The 19,994-nt window shown below is 39.9% G+C and overlaps 1 protein-coding gene across 4 annotated transcripts in view; it reads left to right on the top strand.

Moving 5' to 3' along the window:
• TDRP (testis development related protein) overlaps nt 1-17,965 on the top strand; it is a 161,104-nt gene extending 143,139 nt beyond the window's left edge. For all 4 annotated transcript variants that reach the window (XM_063442904.1, XM_063442903.1, XM_063442902.1 and 1 more), the window contains 2 exons: nt 13,372-13,484; nt 16,583-17,965. In XM_063442904.1, the coding sequence (XP_063298974.1) occupies nt 13,372-13,484; nt 16,583-16,928 (459 nt within the window). In that variant the 3' untranslated portion in view covers nt 16,929-17,965. The remainder of the gene's footprint in view (nt 1-13,371; nt 13,485-16,582) is intronic.
• Nucleotides 17,966-19,994: the final 2,029 nt, after the last annotated feature.

The following is a 19,994-nucleotide window of genomic DNA, read 5'->3' as shown; positions in this document are numbered from 1 at the left end:
CAGCAATCGACTGGGCACACTGGGCAGAACAAAATGATACCCCTCACGGTGAGAAAAAAGCACTTTGTGCCAAATGAGTGTCGGAGGCCTACTCGACAGGTGGGAGCAGGAGAGACGGCCGCTCTCCCCCCACTACGCCTGTGGGACTCCCTGCGGACAGATCCCAGTCCCCCCCCCCCCCCCGGACCGGTGGGGGTCATCCCGGTCCACCAGCGAAAGACACGCACTCACATAGGGGACGTAGACCCGAACCATGCCGCCCGGGCGGTACCACGAGGCCTACCTAAGATGGCCGACAGCAGGGCCGCAAATCCTCAACAGCAAGATACCGAGGACTGGGCAAGGGCTTTCAGAGCGAAATTTGACGTGGTTTGCCAGCGCTTTTGGGACCGCATTGAAACTGGATGCTCGCACCCCGTACCGGTACTGACAACACCGGCAACGAGCCACTGCACACTCATCAACACACAGCCGGGTCATCCAAGCTCAGCGCTGCCACCGCGAGAACGGGCACAAGCCAAGAAAGAGACCCGGCGGAAGCAGCGAAGTCGGGGCACTACTAGCTTGAAACAGCCTCACAGACGCCGAGCAAAGGCGCCGGCAGGAGGCTCCAGCAAACCGCCCACCACCATGTGGGGTCCCGATGGCCCACAAAAACTAAATAAGCACCACCGCCAGACAAAGCACCCGCCGACACCACCCGCACGCCGCACAGCCAGCACCGCTGAAAGAGATCCGAAGGGAAGAGGTGCTCAGCCACCAGACAAGCACCCAGCCAGCAACAACCTCTTACCACTGCCAGGACCGGAGGAGCCACAGCGGTCCAGCACCTCGCTAGCCTCTTGCTCCAGATCAGCATTCACGGCCTCCAGAATGGGTATCGGCGAGGCACATAGGGACTACCTCATCATCTGGCATCCAGCCGTTGCCCACACTCACACCATGTGAACTGTGCTTCTGCCCGGACGTTATCCTGTATGGAAGCTGAACTTTGGACGTACCCTTCAAGTTTGGACTATTTACCCCTAATAATTATTTTTTTTTTTCTACGTGTATCTAGATTACTCACTAAGCCTCTGCTTTTCTGTTAAGATGCTGTGACCAAGCTATAGACCCAGCTGACCTTTCTTTTTGCAACAGGTCGTTTATTAGTAAACTGCAACACAAGATAGCAAGACTTACACCAGCTCACTGTGTCTATCAGCTAGAATAGCATGTTTGATTGTATAGCCCAGCAAATGAAAATAGCGTTCAGGTTACATAATGATCTTAGTACTATAAACGTGAATTTACTTGGAATGTACTGTTTTCTTTTACTTTTAGTTTTTACTATAGAGCCTCCCATGTGATTTGCACACGAGACGTATTCTTACAATCACACATTTCCACACGTATAGCAAGCCTATATAATTACAGACATGCATTTCCAGCTAGGACTAAACAAGATTTCTCTGTATGTTAATAAGCTTGTTTGTATATTCGTATTACTCCTGTTCCAAAAAAAAAAAAAAGTGCAGCATACCATGCATACTCGAAGTGATATATACTGTTACTCTCTCTTATGTCATGTGACAACGCTGAAACATGTATTTAACTCTGCACTCAAAAATAAAGAATTAAAAAAAAAAAAAAGTAAATTCAGATAACTGTTGCAAAACACCCCACTGCTCAGCAGCTCAAAACTATATTTCAAAACAGTTTTTAAACATGAGGCAGCAGAGTAGTGATACACTATAGGCTGTTCCTGGCCCCTTGTCCATTATAATGGTGACCCCCCCCCTAGGTTATCTCTGGGAGAAAATCTATTTCCTCTCAACTCCTCAAGTTTGGTGGTTCGGGCTAGGCCTCTGAGAGGTGTCAGGGCTATAGGCAACTGTCTTTGTGCTTTGTTAAAGCTGGCCATGCTGACAATTAATGCAAAGTCTTTAATTTAAAAAAAAAAAAAAAAAAATGGGGCCTATCATTTTCCCGTTTTATAACAAATATAACAATAACTTAGGAGAGGATGATGTACGACCACGTATTGTTTTTGTACCACTACCATTTGGTAATACTCTGCTGCTACTCCCTTGTTATTTGTTGCATTGAACTGTTTGACAAAAAGCAAAAACCTAAAATAACCTAAACAAAAAAGAAACCTTTTATGGAATTATTATTACAGGCAGGTACAGTAGTAATCTTCTGCTCCGTGTCTTAGCAGAGTTCCTATGTTTTTGTTTAATACGTTGCCAACGTCAATATGTTTTCCCATATGCAGGAAGTATGCTTCCTATGTAAAAGAAGTCAAAATCAGACAAAGGAATAATGCCCTGCTGATTATTTTACTTCCTATCTTAAGGAGCAATAATAGTCCAAACCTACTTAAAAACTCAAGTTACTAATATGTCTGAGCATGCACTATTACGGTTTATAAGGAAGATTTACCATTAAACATGACTTGTCCTCCACAAGCCCTGGTCACCTTGGACACCAAATATCGTATTCGGCTAAGTTTGTAATCAATCATGCTTCCCCTGGATCCCCAGCCCATGCACTCTCTGCCATGCTTTATCTGCTTCCATTTCCTTCCTTTTATTATCTTCTTATTCACATGCTTAAGTGAAATTATAAGCATTGTGGTATGGTATGGTATGGTACAATCTTTGATAGTAGGTAATGCTACTAAAAGACATCTGTTGTAATTTAAGGTGTCAATATTTTGTATTTCAAAAGTAACTTTATTTCTAAAACTGCAAAAGTTATTTTTAAGGAATTTGTTTAAACAAAAAAAATATATTAATTGGAGCGTGGGCATAGAAGTAAACCGAGAGTCTCCAAGGCTCCCTTTGCCCCTGTATAGACCTGCAATGGCAGTATCAGGGCTCGTGTTATGTTGGGGAAGAAGCATAGAACACCATCCACCACATTTCTGTGCCTTCATATAAAACTGTATGCACTCTGCGTGTTAAAATACATACTACTAATTACAAATTTACTTATCTATTTCTATGTCTGTGGACTAAATGTGGCACTTCATTATGTTTACATTGTTTAGCATTTCTTTTTGCAGGCTGCTGGAAGGGCCTTATCCCTGGAATGCTTCATTCCGGTGCTAGGAGTTCAGTCAACATACTCCACATGTGTATCCGTTAGCCGCCTTCCTTAGAAGAAGCTGTATATACAATTTTATGCCTTTTGCAGCCGTTCCAAATGTTAAGTGGCTATTAATGACTGTTTCTGTATAAACACTTTGGGTGTCTATAATAAGACCTTAGCACACGTTTTGTCTAGATGCCCATTATTCGCTCAACTATTTTTGTTCTATTTGTTTAAATAAGTGGCTGGGGGAAAATTGCCCTGTCCTTAAACATTTGTAATGCATGAGAACACCACTGACACTCAAGACGCACCCTTTCACCTGTACTAAGGAAGAATAGTTAACACTTAACTGATTATTATTTTTTATCTATTATTATACCTATTTTATACCCTCCCCCCACCCATACATGTATTTTCGTATTATGCATATTTCCAAAGGAGCATATTAAAAAATAGCTTCCAAAAGCTACAGACCTGCAGCATTTGCAAGCCGCTCCCCTCTTTTTGGCACAGACTTTAAGTCTGGCCTAGGAATTTTACTAGTCAGAGAGAAGGCTCTTTGCAGGAGCTGCAAGTGCATAGGTTATCGAGGCTTTGTGTGTTTTTCAATGAGCTATATGTAGTACAGCTCACTGAGAAGGGAGGGAGGCAGACGCACTCTAGACCAGCGCGCTTGTCCCTTCCATTAGTTTTGTAGAGCGAAGTAGAAAACATTCACCCCATTTATGTGATTGGCAGCCAGTGAGGGGTTTCTTTCCCCAATTAGTAAAGTGATGATTTCTACTGAAATCTGCACTTTTATAAAGCTGAAGTGCTGTGTGTGTGTAGTGTTTGTTTAAGAAATAACCTAATGCAAATTTAGAGGCTTGGAGCAGGGTATTACACACCACACTGCAAGCCATAATCCCCTAGCAGAGGTTGATAATTTAATGCATTAACAGTCAGTGCATGCAAATCACCTTCCAATGTGTGTTACATGCATATCCGTTCTGTAAACCAGATTGAAATAAGAGTGCATGCATACCCCCCAACATAGGCGTTCTGAGAAGCAGGATACTGGTTGGTGGAGGGCAAAGTGGGAGGGCCAATGATGCCATTGTGTCACTGGCTAAACCCAAAGGGGTCGGATCCACCCAAAGTACTGCCAGGTCAGCCTGGGGTGAATGCACACTAGGCAGGCTGCCAATATAGCTGGCCAACCCACTGAGGGCATTGTGTTGTGGAATTTCAGTGAAATGTAAATTTAGTAGGCCGAGATTTCCACGTGGCATATGTGTATGTTGTGTCAGTTAGTTAGCTACACGTAGCTAGGATACTGTCATTAATGTACTGAGCATGTGCAGGAATGCAGGAACTGAAATTGCACTTATTTCTCCTTTGTCTTGGATGAGCCATGTGGTCTGACCAGATGAACAAGTCTATACTCTGCTCAATGATTGGTTAAGGGTATGTGTAGGTGTAGCTATTAATGGGAGGAGCTATATTGCTATATAAGGAATGTACTCCATGTGTTTTGGGCTCATACCTTTTGAACACAAGTTCAGTGTGAGACCCGATCGGTATGTTAATAAAGACTTCTTACTTCCTGAAGACCTGCATCCATCTCTCTGTGTTTGGCTTCTGTTAGTGTACTCGGCAACAATTGAGCACGGTTTCTTTCTAATGATGTGCTTGCTCTATACTTTTTGTGGACCATTCCCTGGTCTCTAAAGCGATACGACAGGAAACAGTCGAGATTGTAGGTCACGACCCAAAAACTGGGGCTGTCAAAATCAAAGGACAGTTGGCAGGCCCCTTGATTATGTATCATAACATATTTGGGGAATAATGCACGGTTCACCTCTGATTAGTTTTGAGGGGGGGGACTATTCCCAGACTTTTCTTGGTCTTCTGAAAGATTCATTTGAGTTCCACTACCAAGAGACCGCTATTTCCCTTTTTAAACTCACGGCCCACAATGGCCTTTTTTGCGGCCCAGCGAGCCGCGAGTACATGCTTAGTGTTATAGCATAGTAGGCACCTACTTTCCCCATATTGCAGGTGCCTACTCTGCTAAACGTTACCCGACCGCGGAGGAGGGCCAGCGAGGGAGCTCAGTAATCATGCTCCTCACTGCTCCCTTGCTCGCGCTGTCTGTAGTGAAGCCGGGCGCCGGAATATGATGTCATATTCCGGGATCACTAAATTGCACGAGCGAAAAGTGAGGAGTTGATAGAAGATCCCCACTGGACCCCAGGGAGAGGCCCCACATCGGGTCCCAAAGGTAGGGAGCAATAAAGAAAATGATGTGTGTGTAAATATGTGTCTGTCAGTGTGTGTCTGTCTGTGAGTGTGTGTGTGTGTTGGTCAGTGTAGCATTATCTGCGACTGGACAGTGGAGTACCTGGAGGAGCATGGAGGCACGCAACTCCACGTCACATTCCGATGTGACATCGGCGTGCTCCACCTTCACAGGGTTTCAAGAAGTAGCGGGAGGATCAGATTTGGCACATGGTGCAGACGGCGCCATTTGGGGTATACCAGAGGCCGCCTCCGGAGTCGCATACTGGGAGCGGCAATGTGAGTGGAGTCTGCTTGTTGGCTAGAGGTATTTGTTATTTTGAGATATTGGGTACCGTATATACTGGAGTATAAGCAGAGTTTTTCAGCCCATTTTTTGGGCTGAAAAACCCCAACTCTGCTTATACTCGAGTCAAGGTCTGTATTATGGCAATTTGCATTGCCATAATACAGACTGGGGGGAGAGGGGGGCTGGCAGAGCTGTACTTACCTGTCCTGCAGCTCCTGTCAGCTCTCTCCTCCTCTGCGCCGTCCGTTCAGCACCTCGGTCAGCTCCCAGTGTAAATCTCGCGAGAGCCGCGGCTCTCGCGAGACTTACAGTGTAAGCTGACAGAAGAGCAGAACGGACGGCGCAGAGGAGGAGAGAGCTGACAGGAGCTGCAGGACAGGTAAGTACAGCTCTGCCAGCCCCCCTCTCCCCCCCACTGAACTACCACTGGACCACCAGGGAAGGAGAGCCCCCCTCCCTGCCATATATCAAGCAGGGAGGGGGGACGAAAAAAAAGAAAATATAAATAAAATAAGAAATAATAATCTAAAAATAATAAGAATTAAAAAAAAATTAATAATAACAAAAAAATATAAGGACCACTATGGGAGGGGGGGGGGGGTATAAGGTCCACTATGGGAGGGTGGGGGTGGGTTAAGGACCACTATGGGAGGGAGGGGGGTATAAGGACCGCTATGGGAGGGAGGGGGGGTATAAGGACCGCTATGGGAGGGAGGGGGGGTATAAGGACCACTATGGGAGGGGGTGGGATAAGGACCACTATGGGAGGGAGGGGGGGTATAAGGACCACTATGGGAGGGAGGGGGGGGATAAGGACCACTATGGGAGGGAGAAGGGGGATAAGGACCACTATGAGAGGGAGGGGGTGGGATAAGGACCACTATGGGAGGGGAGGGGGAAGTAAGGACCACTAGGGGAAGGGAGGGTAAGGACCACTAGGGGAGGGGTGAGTCAGGACCACTGGGGGGGGGGGTGAAGGAACACGGGGGTGGGGAGGTAAGGACCACTGAGGGAGGAGGAGGGGAAGTCAGGACATATGGGGGGGGGAGGGGGCGGCAAAAAATGTTTTGCCTACGGCGGCAAATATCCTTGCACCGGCCCTGCACACACTGCATTCACACACTGCATTCACACACTGCATTCATACACACACACACTGCATTCATGCACACACACGCTGCACTCATACACACGCTGCACTCATACACACACACACATACGCACACACTGCATTCATTATACACACACTGTAAATAAATATTCAATTAATATATTTTTTTTAGGATCTAATTTTATTTAGAAATTTACCAGTAGCTGCTGCATTTCCCACCCTAGTCTTATACTCGAGTCAATAAGTTTTCCCAGTTTTTTTGGATAAAATTAGGGGCCTCGGCTTATATTCGGGTCGGCTTATACTCGAGTATATACGGTATTTTAAACTTGAACCTTTATATGCTTTTGTATGTAATGCCAGAAGAACATTTACCCATCCATGTAATTTTGGGGGTCTGGAACGGAGTAAACTAATTTACATTAATTCCTGTGGGAAATGTTGATTCGGTTCTTGAACAAATTGGAAATCGATATGCCTTCTGGAACGGATCAAGTTCGAGTTCCGAGGTTCCACTGTAATCTAAAACCGTTTAACACCTTAACGGAACACTATTCCTTTAACCTGTATTCCTAATGCCCCATGTATTCCATAAAATAATAAAGGGATTAGCTTCATCCTCACTGTTTATGTCTATTCTTACTACAGTCCTGAAGGAAGCATGGCCTACACCAGCACGGTCCTGATGTGCTTGCATGGCGAGCGCCACATGTGCATCAAAGCAATGAATCATTACTTTCCTATTGAGACTTGTGAGTCACGTTTTACTGAGTCAGTGCAGTGGTGGAAGCGCTTCTAGTGGCTGTCAGTGTAACAGCCACTGGAAGTGTGTTTAACCCTTAATGCTAAACATTGCAGTTTCCTCAAGACTGCACTGTTCTACTTTAAATGGTTAAATTGACAGGACTACTGCACACATGCCACTTCATTGACATGAAGTGAATTAAGTGGTCCTTTAAAATAATTTTTTTATATATATAATATACACACACAACATATTCTACATTGCTTTACTTTTACAGAAAGTTAATTATTATTATTTTATTATTTATATAGCTCCATCAGATTCCGTAGCGCTGTACAATGGGCTGACTAACAGACATGCAATTATAACCAGATAACTGGACGTACAGGAACAGAGAGGTGGAGGGCTCTGCTCAATGAGCTTACATGCTAGAGGAAGACAGAATGACCAGCGCGGAATCCAGACTGAAGGGCGGTAGGCAGAGAGTTGGATTCGAGAAAGTCAGTCAGTCTGGTGTACACAACTGTCTCGAGGATCTTGGAGGCAAATGGCAGTAGCGATATAGGGCGGTAGTTGGATGGGGAGTTGGGGTCAAGGCTGGGCTTTGGGGTTGCAGTTACATGTTTGAAGGGAGAGATTGAGAATTCTAGGGAGAGGAAGAGCAAGAGAGGGACCGGAGCAGAGCAGAAACCTCTTCTGCTGTAGCAGGTGCGAATGAGTGTAGAATGGTGGAGGGAGTGGGGTTGAGTGATGTATTGGTAGGGGAAAAAGATAATTTAGAGAGATCTTCTGATTGTAGAGATCTCAGTGAAGTGTGATCGAAAGTTTGTGGCGGACAAGGTGGTAGAAAGAGGGGGAGTAAAAGGGCGAAGAAGAGCATCAAAAGTGTGAAATAGGTGTTTGGGTTGATGGGACAGTGTACTTATGAGGTTATTAAAGTAATTGAGTTTTGCAGCGGAAAGAGCCAGGCTGTATGAGTGCAGCATAAATTTATAGTGGAGGAAGTCAGATGGAAAGTGAGACTTTCTCAAGCAGCGTTCAGCAGTTCTACACATTTTTGGAGGTAACTGGTCAGTTTGGTGTGCCAGGTTGTAATTGGGGGTGCTTCCTGCGTTTAATTGTAGGAGGTGCCATGATATAGAGTTTAAAGGAGAGAGTTAAGCTGTAGAGTGAGATTGCAGAGTTGGGGCAAGTTATATTTGAGATGGGTAAAAGGAGAGTTTGGAGTCTGGTGGAGAAATGCTGGAGATCAAGGCAGTTGAGGTTGGTGTTCCTCTGGTTCTCTAGATTGAGTCACTCTGTTAAATAGAAAAATGAGTTAAACTCCCCATTTTTGCAGTGCCGTCCCAGCATCAACACCACAACAGCCGCTCCTCTTTTGATCTGTGATCCAATCCAGTGCTTCTCGTTCAGAGTGCAGCACTCTCATAGAGCGTCATCAAATCCCATGCTTCTGTACAAGAACCATTCAAATTGTTTTGCAAAACCAAATTTAAAAGCTTTCTAATATTGAACATATGCACAAGGAAAGTGTCTCTAAATGCTTACTAAATCTAAGACTGACAGTCTCTAGAGACAAATATAAGCACTCCCGTTTCTTCAAAATAGTAGTGTTTACATTTGTCAAAATGCAGGGGCAAAGCCTGTGCCCCAAATCCACTATATTTAAGTGTACTTGTCATGGTACATATGTTTACAGATCATAACATTTCATATATATCCAGAATGTTTAGATTGGGGTGGGAAATAAAATAGGTCTTTCTCTCAGCTGTCAATCAAGTTTGCTATACATCCCAACGGCCTTTGATGGCCACGCACCATTGACTCTTTCATCTAAAATGAATTTCTATTAAGACCTTATTGACTCATTGGGATTGAGGAAACTCGTTCACAGTACACCAGTAAATTACGGAGTGTGATCCTGTAAATCAGAAAGGAGACAGAGTGGAAGCTACATGAATGTTAAGAGGACAGAATACTGGACAGAAAACTAGGGGGCAACCCTATAGGAAGTAGTAATTTATAAAGAATGAAAGAGCATTTACTGTCCTAAGAATAATCTAGATTTTTAGATTTGCACCTTATATTATTGTTAGGACAGTAAATGCTCTTTCTTTCTTTATGATCCTGTAATTCACTCCAAAGGGTGACTGCTGCCAGAGATTTATGGGAAAATATAAATGACCTTCTTAAGGTATGTTTTTCCCGGAGTCATTCAGTGGTAGCATTCATTAAAAGAGCTTCCATGTACTTTTAACTTGTAAGTTACATGAATGGTGGCTTTCTTTGGCCATTATGAACTTGGAGTGTATTTAATGTATTTGGGTAGTGTATTAAATTGAACGTGTCTTTGAATGCAAAATATACTCTGAATGTCTCTCTTGCAATAAATGCCTGAGCACTGATCAGCCTCCAGTGACATCTATTTTGTCTATTAAGAACTGGCTGAGATATTTCAGCCAATCTTTCATGTCTTATTCCAATAAATAGAAGACTTGATGATCACCCATTTGTGTTTTAATGTTACATAGTTGATGAGACACCCCGATGACACCTCTGGCAGCAGAGGGGCAAATCTCTGCATGTATTTTAGTGCCCTAGTGGGAAACGGCATATTGGTATAGCAGGGTAGCCAGTGATTGGTCCACGGTCACATTATTATCATTTATATAGCTATTCCGCAGCATGTTACAATCATGGAAAGGGGATGTTTGTAAGCTCGTTTGAGCAGGGCTTTCATCACCTTTAATCTACGAAGATTGTGAGGTATGGGGATATTGTTGGGTATCTTGTCCAAGGACACTTACTAGTAAGGTGGTCCTAAGCACCATAACAACTTTTCAATGTTGCAAAGTTTAGAGAGTACTCTGCACCCACTCTCAGCTCTGAGAGTGACTTAGAAATTCAGCAATTTATGAAAATTGCTGCAGCTATAGGAGAGACACTAGAGCTGTTATTCTGTCAGCCAAAATTCTACCTTGGGCTGACTATCTCAACTACTACATCTACACCTAGACTATCTCCACAATTTCTACTGGACTGTTTTTTATTCAAAATGATCAGAACACATAGATCAGATTGGGGGGGCTCCTGATTTGGGAGGACTGCATGAAGTGGAGTAAGTGTCTCTAAAGAATGCTATTTCAGGATCATGAAAAATTATCAATATTATTAATTATTTGTGCGTTACCCACTTAATGCATTAAATATAGATGGTCATTTTCACACCATTTTAAATAGGATGTGTCACAATAACAAGTGGGTTGTATTGAATAAATAAAATATAGTAGGAAATGTTAACAGAGGCTTGATAACTGAATTTTTCACACCCCGTGCATTAAAGCGGTAAGCACCAGAACCACTACAATGAAGTGGTTTTGGTGGAAATAAACAGCTCCTGCACTGTCACTCACGTGGTCTTGCGATCTTTGCGGAACATTAGTTTCCCTTTTAGACAAAAGCTTGCAGTTGTCTTATAACACAGGATCAGGATGAATTCCTGGAAAGAAGTCTGGAATCCTTGCTTTTTGAGCTTTCCATTGTAGGTGCTGTTTTTCTCAGTGTGGAATAATCAGACCTTTGGCACACGATGTTAAAGTGTTTGCTATCCATGTGTATGATCTCACTAGACATTTACTCTGCACAGTTAAAGTATTGTCATTTTTCCGCTGCTTTTAGAAAGGAGAGGAAGGAAGTATTCTGGACATAACGTTAAGAAAGGAAGCAGAACAACAGCCGATGCCAAACAATAAATTACACTTTACACCCCCCCATCCCCGTTAACCCACTACAATTGTAGCTTTTTTTTTGCATTATTAAAACACAAGAATGCTATAAGTATCATTCTGTGACTATTTAAATGCAGTGTGTCATGATTTACGCCATGTCTTTGGGGAAAATATAGATCTATTCATTTCATGTACTTTTATTCCTGCCCCTGCTAAAACATTGATGAGCTTTAATAATGCCAAGAGAGTTGATATTTCCCCTGCTGCTAATGTCGCCCACCCAAAAATGTGTGCATGCGTTGTTGTGGTGCCAAGAGGCAGACTATTTCCAGAAAGTTGGACACTTCTCTTATTTCACAAGTCAGTTTTGTTCAATTTCTGGCATTATCCATCGGACAAGAGTGTCAGATCAGCAAATTAATGATGCTCAGATCAAATTTATATATGCACACACACACACACACACACACACACACACACACACACACACACACACACACACACACACACACACACACACACACACACACACACACACACACACACACACACACACACACACACACACACACACACACACACACACACACACACACACACACACACACACACACACACACACACACACATACATACACAAAATGCCGATTGAATTTGCTAAACCAAACAGGATGCTTACATTTTTATATACAATGTTGAGGCTGCAGCTTTAGGTTATAGTTTTCATAGGGGGATGGGTATTGTTTTTGTTTCTTCTTAACCTACTCAACATTTTGCGGTTTTGTTTTCTCACGTATTTTGCACAAAGAAAATTAACTTGGCCATACATTGTAAAGCTTTGTAAATAAATCATGAATTTTTGATCATTTCCTCATGGGAACTTTGACATTTTTAGATGATTTATTGCAAAAAATATTGCTTAATAAAACTATGTATGAGTGATAACCATCTATTTAGTACTTTCATGACTGGTAGTACCTTCCTGCAAATCTGTTCAGACATAGCCTGCCACCTTCAGGGTAACACTGGTAATGACAAGATATATGTTGCACTTGGAATAATTTATGTCTGATTATACATTCTTAAATGGGCTTGTATGCATTAAAATGGACCATATCAAAAAAGTGAAGTCATATTTTTATGACAATATAGTACTGAAATATGTGGTTTATGTTATTCCAATTGAATATATATATATATATATATATATATATATATATATATATATATATATATATATATTTACGGTAATAAAAATATCTGCTACTATGTCACTGTAGCTGGTGCTAATCAGCCAAAAAGAAATACAAAATATGTGAAAATGAGTTTTTATTTAAAATTAAAATGTAGCTTTTATTTGCTGTTAGAAAATGAACAAATGAAAAAATAAAAATAAACCATCATGATAAAAACAACTAACAAAATTACTCCTTTATGGAAAAATAATAAAAATAATTCTGTGTGTGTGTATATATGACTGTAATCTCCTTTGAGCAGGGTCCTCTTCAACCTATCGTTCCTGTAAGTTTTCTTGTAATTGTCCTATTTATAGTTAAATCCCCCCTCACATAATATTGTAAAGCGCTACAGAAACTGTTGGCGCGATATAAATGGCAATAATAATAGTGTGTGTGTGTGTATGTAGATATATATCTACACACACAATATAATTATATTTATTATTTTCCACAAAGGAGTTGTTTTTATCGTTATAGTTTATTTTTATTTTTTCGTTTGTTTATGTTAATGCTCTCACTTCAAAGTGATTTGTGTTGATTATATATATATATATATACATTTATTATAAGACAAAATCTAGGACAACACTGTAAGATCCAGTTTATTTCCTTGTTTTCTGTAAACTTGTATGTTAAGAAATATTTTCTAGAACCTTTTCTAGTATCTTTTTTTTTTTTCCAGTTGAATTATCAACTCTGATGATCTTTTCCACTATGTATTATTTTTACAACTTTTTCATAAATTTGTTCTTTTGCGTTCCTTTTTGAGTAGCACATCTTGTTCATTACTTTGTCTGCCTTTTGTTGCTTTCATAACTTGATTTCTACTACTACTTCATGGCTTTCTGACTATGTTGATTGATTTTTCTTGTAGTAATATGTTCTCCTTTATTATCTTGCAGGTCCAGGGGGCCAGTTTCCGAGGCTGGAAGGATGTAACCTCTATATTTAACAAGGATGATGAACAGCAGTTGCTAAAAGGATCGAAATCTCCCAAATCTCCTAAATCCAATAAGTAAGACTAATTTGTACTTCAGAAAAAAAGATGTTGTGCAACTTCACTTTATATTCAAGTGTTCTGATATAAAAAATGATGGGTTCAGCTGGGAATTCGTTAAGCTAGGAATCATTAAGTAAGAGAAATGCAAATTGTAGGCCTCATCACCTAGAAAACTAGCTTGGGTTTGAGAGTTATTCAGCTCTGCCAAAGGTAATTACAATTTAGGCCCAAATTGCAATCTCATCAATGCTCTGTTTGAAGAACAAATCTAATTTTATAGGAGTAACATTTCAATCTCTGTAACGAATAGAGCTATTATGGTACTGGTGACATTAATCTCCTGCCTTTTTCCCCTGGTTCTAGCCTGGAGAATTTTACTAGTTGGGCTACTTTGAATTTAACTTTGAAACTCACGTTGAATTCTCGCGTTAGTAAATAACCCTGTAAATGTGTATCTGAGATGTAGCTAGTTATCCATTTGTGTTGTGGATAAGAACCTCTATAGTCACCGAGGCAAAATCGGTGACTTTCTATTGCAACACATGATTTTAAAGTGTGGTGATATGTCAGTTTCTTTTTCGTTTTCTTTTTTTTTTTTTTTTTTATAAATGGACACTGTGGTGTTAGGAATACAAATATGTACCCCTAGCTCTATATTGCCCTAAGTCACAGTTTAGGTGATGGGGACAGCGATGCCAGGGCTTGAAAAGGTTGTTTGTTTACCTTTTCTCCCGTGCTGGTCTCCTCTATGAAGTTCCAACCAAGTTTTCAGCTGCAGGGTTAAGCAGGGGATTAAGATGAAGTGCTCTGAGCGCCTGTAGTGTTCATTTAATCCAGTTTTACTGAAGTCGGTTGGGTATTTTCTGAAAAGCTGCACAGATCTGCATGTTCAGGGATACTTTGTAATGGAAACCAGGGATACTTATACATGTAAGTATTTATGGAATATTGTTGTTTGTGTTTTACTTCTAAGCAGCGCTGTCACTTGAACCATTAACTGCTTTGTTGAAATAACCAAACGTTACCACTAGGGATTGTTTACATTCACAACATTTTTGTGTGTGTCAGACCGTTGTCTTATTTACATGCGTCACTGCTGGTCACTAGAGGATAATTAAACAGTGCTCAAATATAGCTCAGACTTTGGTAGTAAATTCCTTATTGTCTTTTCACATGCCATTTTCCTTTATTGTTCCTTATGGGCCTTGCTTTTTCAGTGCACAGGTGGGCATTTACAGTACAACTTTGTTTCTTTATCACTGGCAACGTTTCTGCTTTCCAGATTGAATTATTAGATTTTTATTTAACAATCCTAATTGTTAACATATCCTGTAAACGTTGATTTAAAAAAAAAAAAAAAAATCTCTCTCAAATGGAGAGTAATCATTTGCTCTAACTGTCCAACATATTAACTGTGCCACGGACATCCTGTCATTTTACTGGTAATCATCTGTGATTCCTTATACACGTTGGTGTCTGCCTTTTTATATCTTTTGTAGCGATATTGCTGTATAATCACATTTTTACTTCTAAAGACTGTTGATTACTCCTGCATTCCCATCTTCTGCCACATATTTCTAACAAGCAATTTATGTCCTTCACATTTTTCTTTCCTCATGTTAAAATGCAAGTCAGCTTTTCCTTTTAACCCCATCCACAACTGCATTATTTAAAATCAATAAATTCATAAAGAGTAACATTTATTTGAAACGCTAAATGCATAGGTTTAATTAACATGGTTCTAGAACACAAAAATGCTGGATGTAGTGATGCCTAAGAAATCTGGAATGATGTGCTTTTAAGGAATCTTTATTAGTTAATTCTTTGAAAATATATATGCAGGGATCATATGACAACATATAGATCGGGAGGAGTATGTGAGATTTAGCACTCTTTCTGACAGGTTCAGTAATGGTAGTGTAGAAGTACAAACCACAATTTTGTAACCTTGCAACAACCAGGCATTTGTGTTTCAAAATGCATTAAAGTCTATGATTACAGCTTGAAAATATGCATCCATTGCCCTCCCACGTCTCCCAGCTGCTCTTGCTGTATTGATACAGTACATTCATTTGACCTTGCAGCTTATGTGTGTGTCTGTTTGTGTTCGTTATAGTTCCCCTGTGTGAGGCACGAGGACTGATCAGACCATTAGCGGATAAATTATTATGCTAGAAAGAAAAAAAAAAAAAAACAGAAAACACAATTTATTTGCTTAAACATCTTCTGGATTAGTAAAAATTGTTAAATGATAAACTTCACAGATTGGGTATTTTTAAGCCTCTTTAATTATGCAGCTAATTTGTCAGTTATATGAAAGATTGCTAAAATTAGCAGACTCCATGTTTATCCTCACTTCAGAGTTAGTTTAGTTCTATTCTTAAATTCGCACAATTCTATCATTAGCCCTCGCACTTCTTCCTCTAGTGGAAAAATAATTGCAGTTGACTTTGGTTTTGGTTGGGCGCTGATATTTACTGTTTGTGAATACTACACTCACAATGCTTTTATTCTGATGTCGACAGGAAACATTCAAAATTAAAGGGACACTATGAGCACCAAAACAACTTTAGCTTAAAGGAACACTATAGTGAAATACAAGCATGTGTTCCTGACACTGTAGATCTAAATAGCTGTTTAGGTTACCGCCCCCCCCCCCCCCCCCCCCATTTGTCACCGATCCTTGGCTCAGCCAATCTCATAGGAAAGCATTCAGAGGCTATCGTGCATGCACAGCAAAATGCCACACTGCACCAATCAGCAACTCCTCTTAGAATTGCATTGAATAAATTAAACACACTTTGCTGTCAGATCTGATTGAAAATTAAACCATTTTTTTTATCATACAGCCTGAGTCAGTCACAGCCAGTAGAGGTGTAGCTAGGGCTGCATAAATTTAAACAAAAATGAATGAACTCCGAAATGGTCGAGAATTGAGCAGTGACATTGCAGGGGCATAATCTATACACCAAAACTGCTTCAGCTGGTTTGGTGCTTGGAGTATCCCTTTAAAGGAAGAACCGTAGTATTTTGTGCCAACTCTAACATGAAGTCATTATTTTAATTGTCATAAATATTTATAACAACGTTTTGCAAATTATTATTGTTTATAGAGCTTCTGTGAAAACTAAGGAGGAGGTGAAGACAGAGAAAAAAACTGGTTTTTGGGACAGTTTGGCCATTAAACAGAACATTCAACCAAAGAAAGCGGATGAAATTGAAGGTTGGGAACCCCCACAAATTACAGTAGAGGAGCCCCCGTCTGTTCCAGAAGATATGTTGGAAGACAGCAATTCCTGGCCAGGCTGGGAAGACGAAACCAAAGGATCTACTAAATATACCACCCTGATGAGTTCAGGAAACAGCTCGCGTTGGAGCATTAAATCAGCTGGTAAACTGGTTAGTATTAGAAGACGGAGCAAAGGCAACCTCGCTGAAAGCTGGGAGGAATTAGAATGACAACTGCAACAACCTAGCAATATGCAATCTCTACCCATTCAGATGGGCCAGAGTCACCCTTTCCATGTTGTCATTTTATACCAAAATCTCCTAAGTATTGTATACCTACGTACTTTTATAGTTATCAAAATCCAAAAAATACAAATTTGCACTTCTATTTTTTTGAATCAGTACAAAGGTATTAATAGGTCACTCTTTTTCCACATAGAAACAAAATATCCACCTGTGAAATATTGTGGTGCCTTGATTGTGCCTACATTACACATTCAAATATAAAACTTGGTTTTACCAAAAATAAAAGTAATTCCTTAGTGAATGTATACACTGGTTGTAATTTAGACTGCCTTATACTGTTAACAGTAAAGGTTTTTGCCTTGCACATAAAACTGTCAAGTGCCTGTTTTTCACCTTGATAACGTATTTGTGATGCACAGCTTAATTTATTGATAAGTTAATTTACTTGTTTCCATTGGTTTTTATTGTTATTATAAGACAGAAGATGAAAGACTTTATAGACCGGCAGTTATTAGGAAATAAGTGTTTTAGTATTTTATTTCAGGAAATGGAGAGAAAGACATGAATATTAGAGACTCTGAGTACTTTCTGTTCTTAAATTACTACTTTATTACATTATTATATTCTGTATAATTGTATAGTGTCTCTGTGAAAGGGAAACTATATGTCCAAAAATAAATTTCATTGTATCATTAAAAAAATCATTTATAAAAATTTGCACAGATAAGCCCTGAATATGTACTTTTCATTAGCTGTAGTACTGGCTCACGCAGCTGGTGAAGATCCACTACCCAGCAGTCACGGCTTTGTTAATGTTGGCTATTGTCTAATCAAATGCTTCTCGGATTGAAGCACTGAAAACATCTCCAGTCCATAACTTTTCATCGAGATGGATGGTTGTATTAAGATATAGGGATTCTTATTTTTAAAAATCCTATTTTAGGGTTGTATTAGTTCAAGTGCTGCTTTTAAGTATTCTTTTTTGTGTGTCCATAAAAATGGTGCCTTGCTAAAAAAAAAAAGCTAGCGTGGACTAAAATTCTTATCCGGATAAGGTTGATTGGAGTTAAAATCCACATAAGCGGTTTAGCAAGTGGTTGCCTCACTATTATATTACATCACATGTATACTTCAACTCCCACCAGCCTCAGTCAGAATCTCATTGAACACGATAAGAGCTGTAGTCCAGCAGGTGCAGGCAACTTCTTGCACTCAGTTTAACGAGACTTAACTTCCCAAAAGTGCAGCTTCCATTTCTTTATCTATCTGACCTCTCCACTGAGGACAGAGGTCAAAACTAGAACCAATTTATGGCTTGCTTGTTCTGGGTTTTTTTTTTGTTTTTGTTTTTTTTATCAGTGAGCTTAGAGAGTTAAGTTGCCTAAAAGTGGGACAGTAGGATCTTTAAGATGATGTGTTTAACTCACTCAGCCACGGGCAGCCTGTCCAAGGCATCTGATGGTAGAATGCTGTGTGTGCTTGCACCAGAGGCAAAAGTTGCACAAAATGTATATCCCCAACCAGGAAGAGAGTATTCCGGCTGACTGACAGCCCAGGAAGGTGAGTCTACACACAGAAAAATGGATATTTATCTCCAAAATTATTATATGTTTTTTTAGATGCAGGGTTTCTGCGCCATAAACACTTCATTAAGATGAAGTATGTATGGTGCTCAGAGTGAGCCTTTAAGCTGACCAAAGTAAAGACTTTCATTGTGACATTTAAAACGTATTTAAAAAAATTAATTTTTAATTTGCTTGCTTGTGTGTGTGTGTGTGTGTGTGTGTGTTTATGCTTTGTGATGTTTATTTTCTCTAGTACAGGATTTGATGACTAACCATTGTTCATTATGACTCGTAACATCACACTTTTGGATCAGATTTGCTAGTTATGATATGAATTGTATGTTAACTGCTGAGATTCCAAAGCTTAATTAAGCAAGATTTTAAACTTTGAGCAATCAATACACTGGGTCCTCTTTAGCTTAATGTGAAGCAGGGTGTATTGAAAATGATCCATTCTTAACCTGCACATTATAAAATGAAATACACTGGTTGTTCTAAATGATTGTGTTTTATTGATCATCTATAAAGCCAATCATATATTTTGCACCTAGGGAAGGAAAATTCTCCCAAACAATGTGTTTTGTGAGCAATCAATAACCTGGTACTTTGCCTGATTTTCCCTGGAAGTCTTGGGGCTTTCCTCTTTTTGCTAAGCAGGCAGACAGTTTAGCTCACAATTGCCTTCAATGTTTAGGATGGTTCGGGTTCAACAAGGTTTAAATTGGTCTCACTCATTTTGGGCTAATCCATTTATTGGTACAACCCACTTCCTTATCTTCTTAGAAGAGAAAATGGTGGAATTCAGGCCACCAGCACCATATCCAGGTATGCCAATAAATTCATTAAAACATGTCCGTCTATCTATGAGGACTAACGGTTTCTTCCATTTTGTAAAGAGAATATTCCAAAGATTGATTCCTCTGCTGTAGATATAACTTTTGTACATACTTAGAAAGTTATCACAGATGATTAAAATGTCTTTTTAGTAAAACTGTGGTCAATATTTACCACATTATAAAAATTTGCTTGTAAAAGTGACATGTATCCAATGCATGGATAGCTGTTGAATCTTTACCAGGGCGAAATAGTTTAGACTGAAAACTTTAGTCAGTCATTCCTTGAAATGTAGCATTGATTCTTTGTTTAATACATTATTTGTTAGTTGTCACTATTGAAATTCCTGGATTATTATAAAACCGAGAAAAGAAAATCTTTGTAATTTGTGTTTTTCTTTTTTTTAAATCATGAATAAAGAATTCAGTTGAAGCAAAAATGTTGGTAATATTTTTATTTCTGATTTACAGCAGTAAAGAATAACATTTAGTAGATATGTCCCTATGAGATGATCTCAGGGATATCGAGAAAACAATTCTATATGGATAGAGAACTTAATATATAGTCCATAAGTATCATGTAAAACATGAAATATGTAATAGTGATAAAAAATTATGGAAAAGATAACAGATAACCGATTTTATCACCACTT

This window comes from Pelobates fuscus, chromosome 2 (genome assembly GCF_036172605.1).
Source record: "Pelobates fuscus isolate aPelFus1 chromosome 2, aPelFus1.pri, whole genome shotgun sequence".
Classification (NCBI taxonomy): Eukaryota; Metazoa; Chordata; class Amphibia; order Anura; family Pelobatidae; genus Pelobates; species Pelobates fuscus.
Note: the sequence above shows the minus strand (reverse complement) of the source record. Positions and strands in the feature narration are given on the sequence as shown.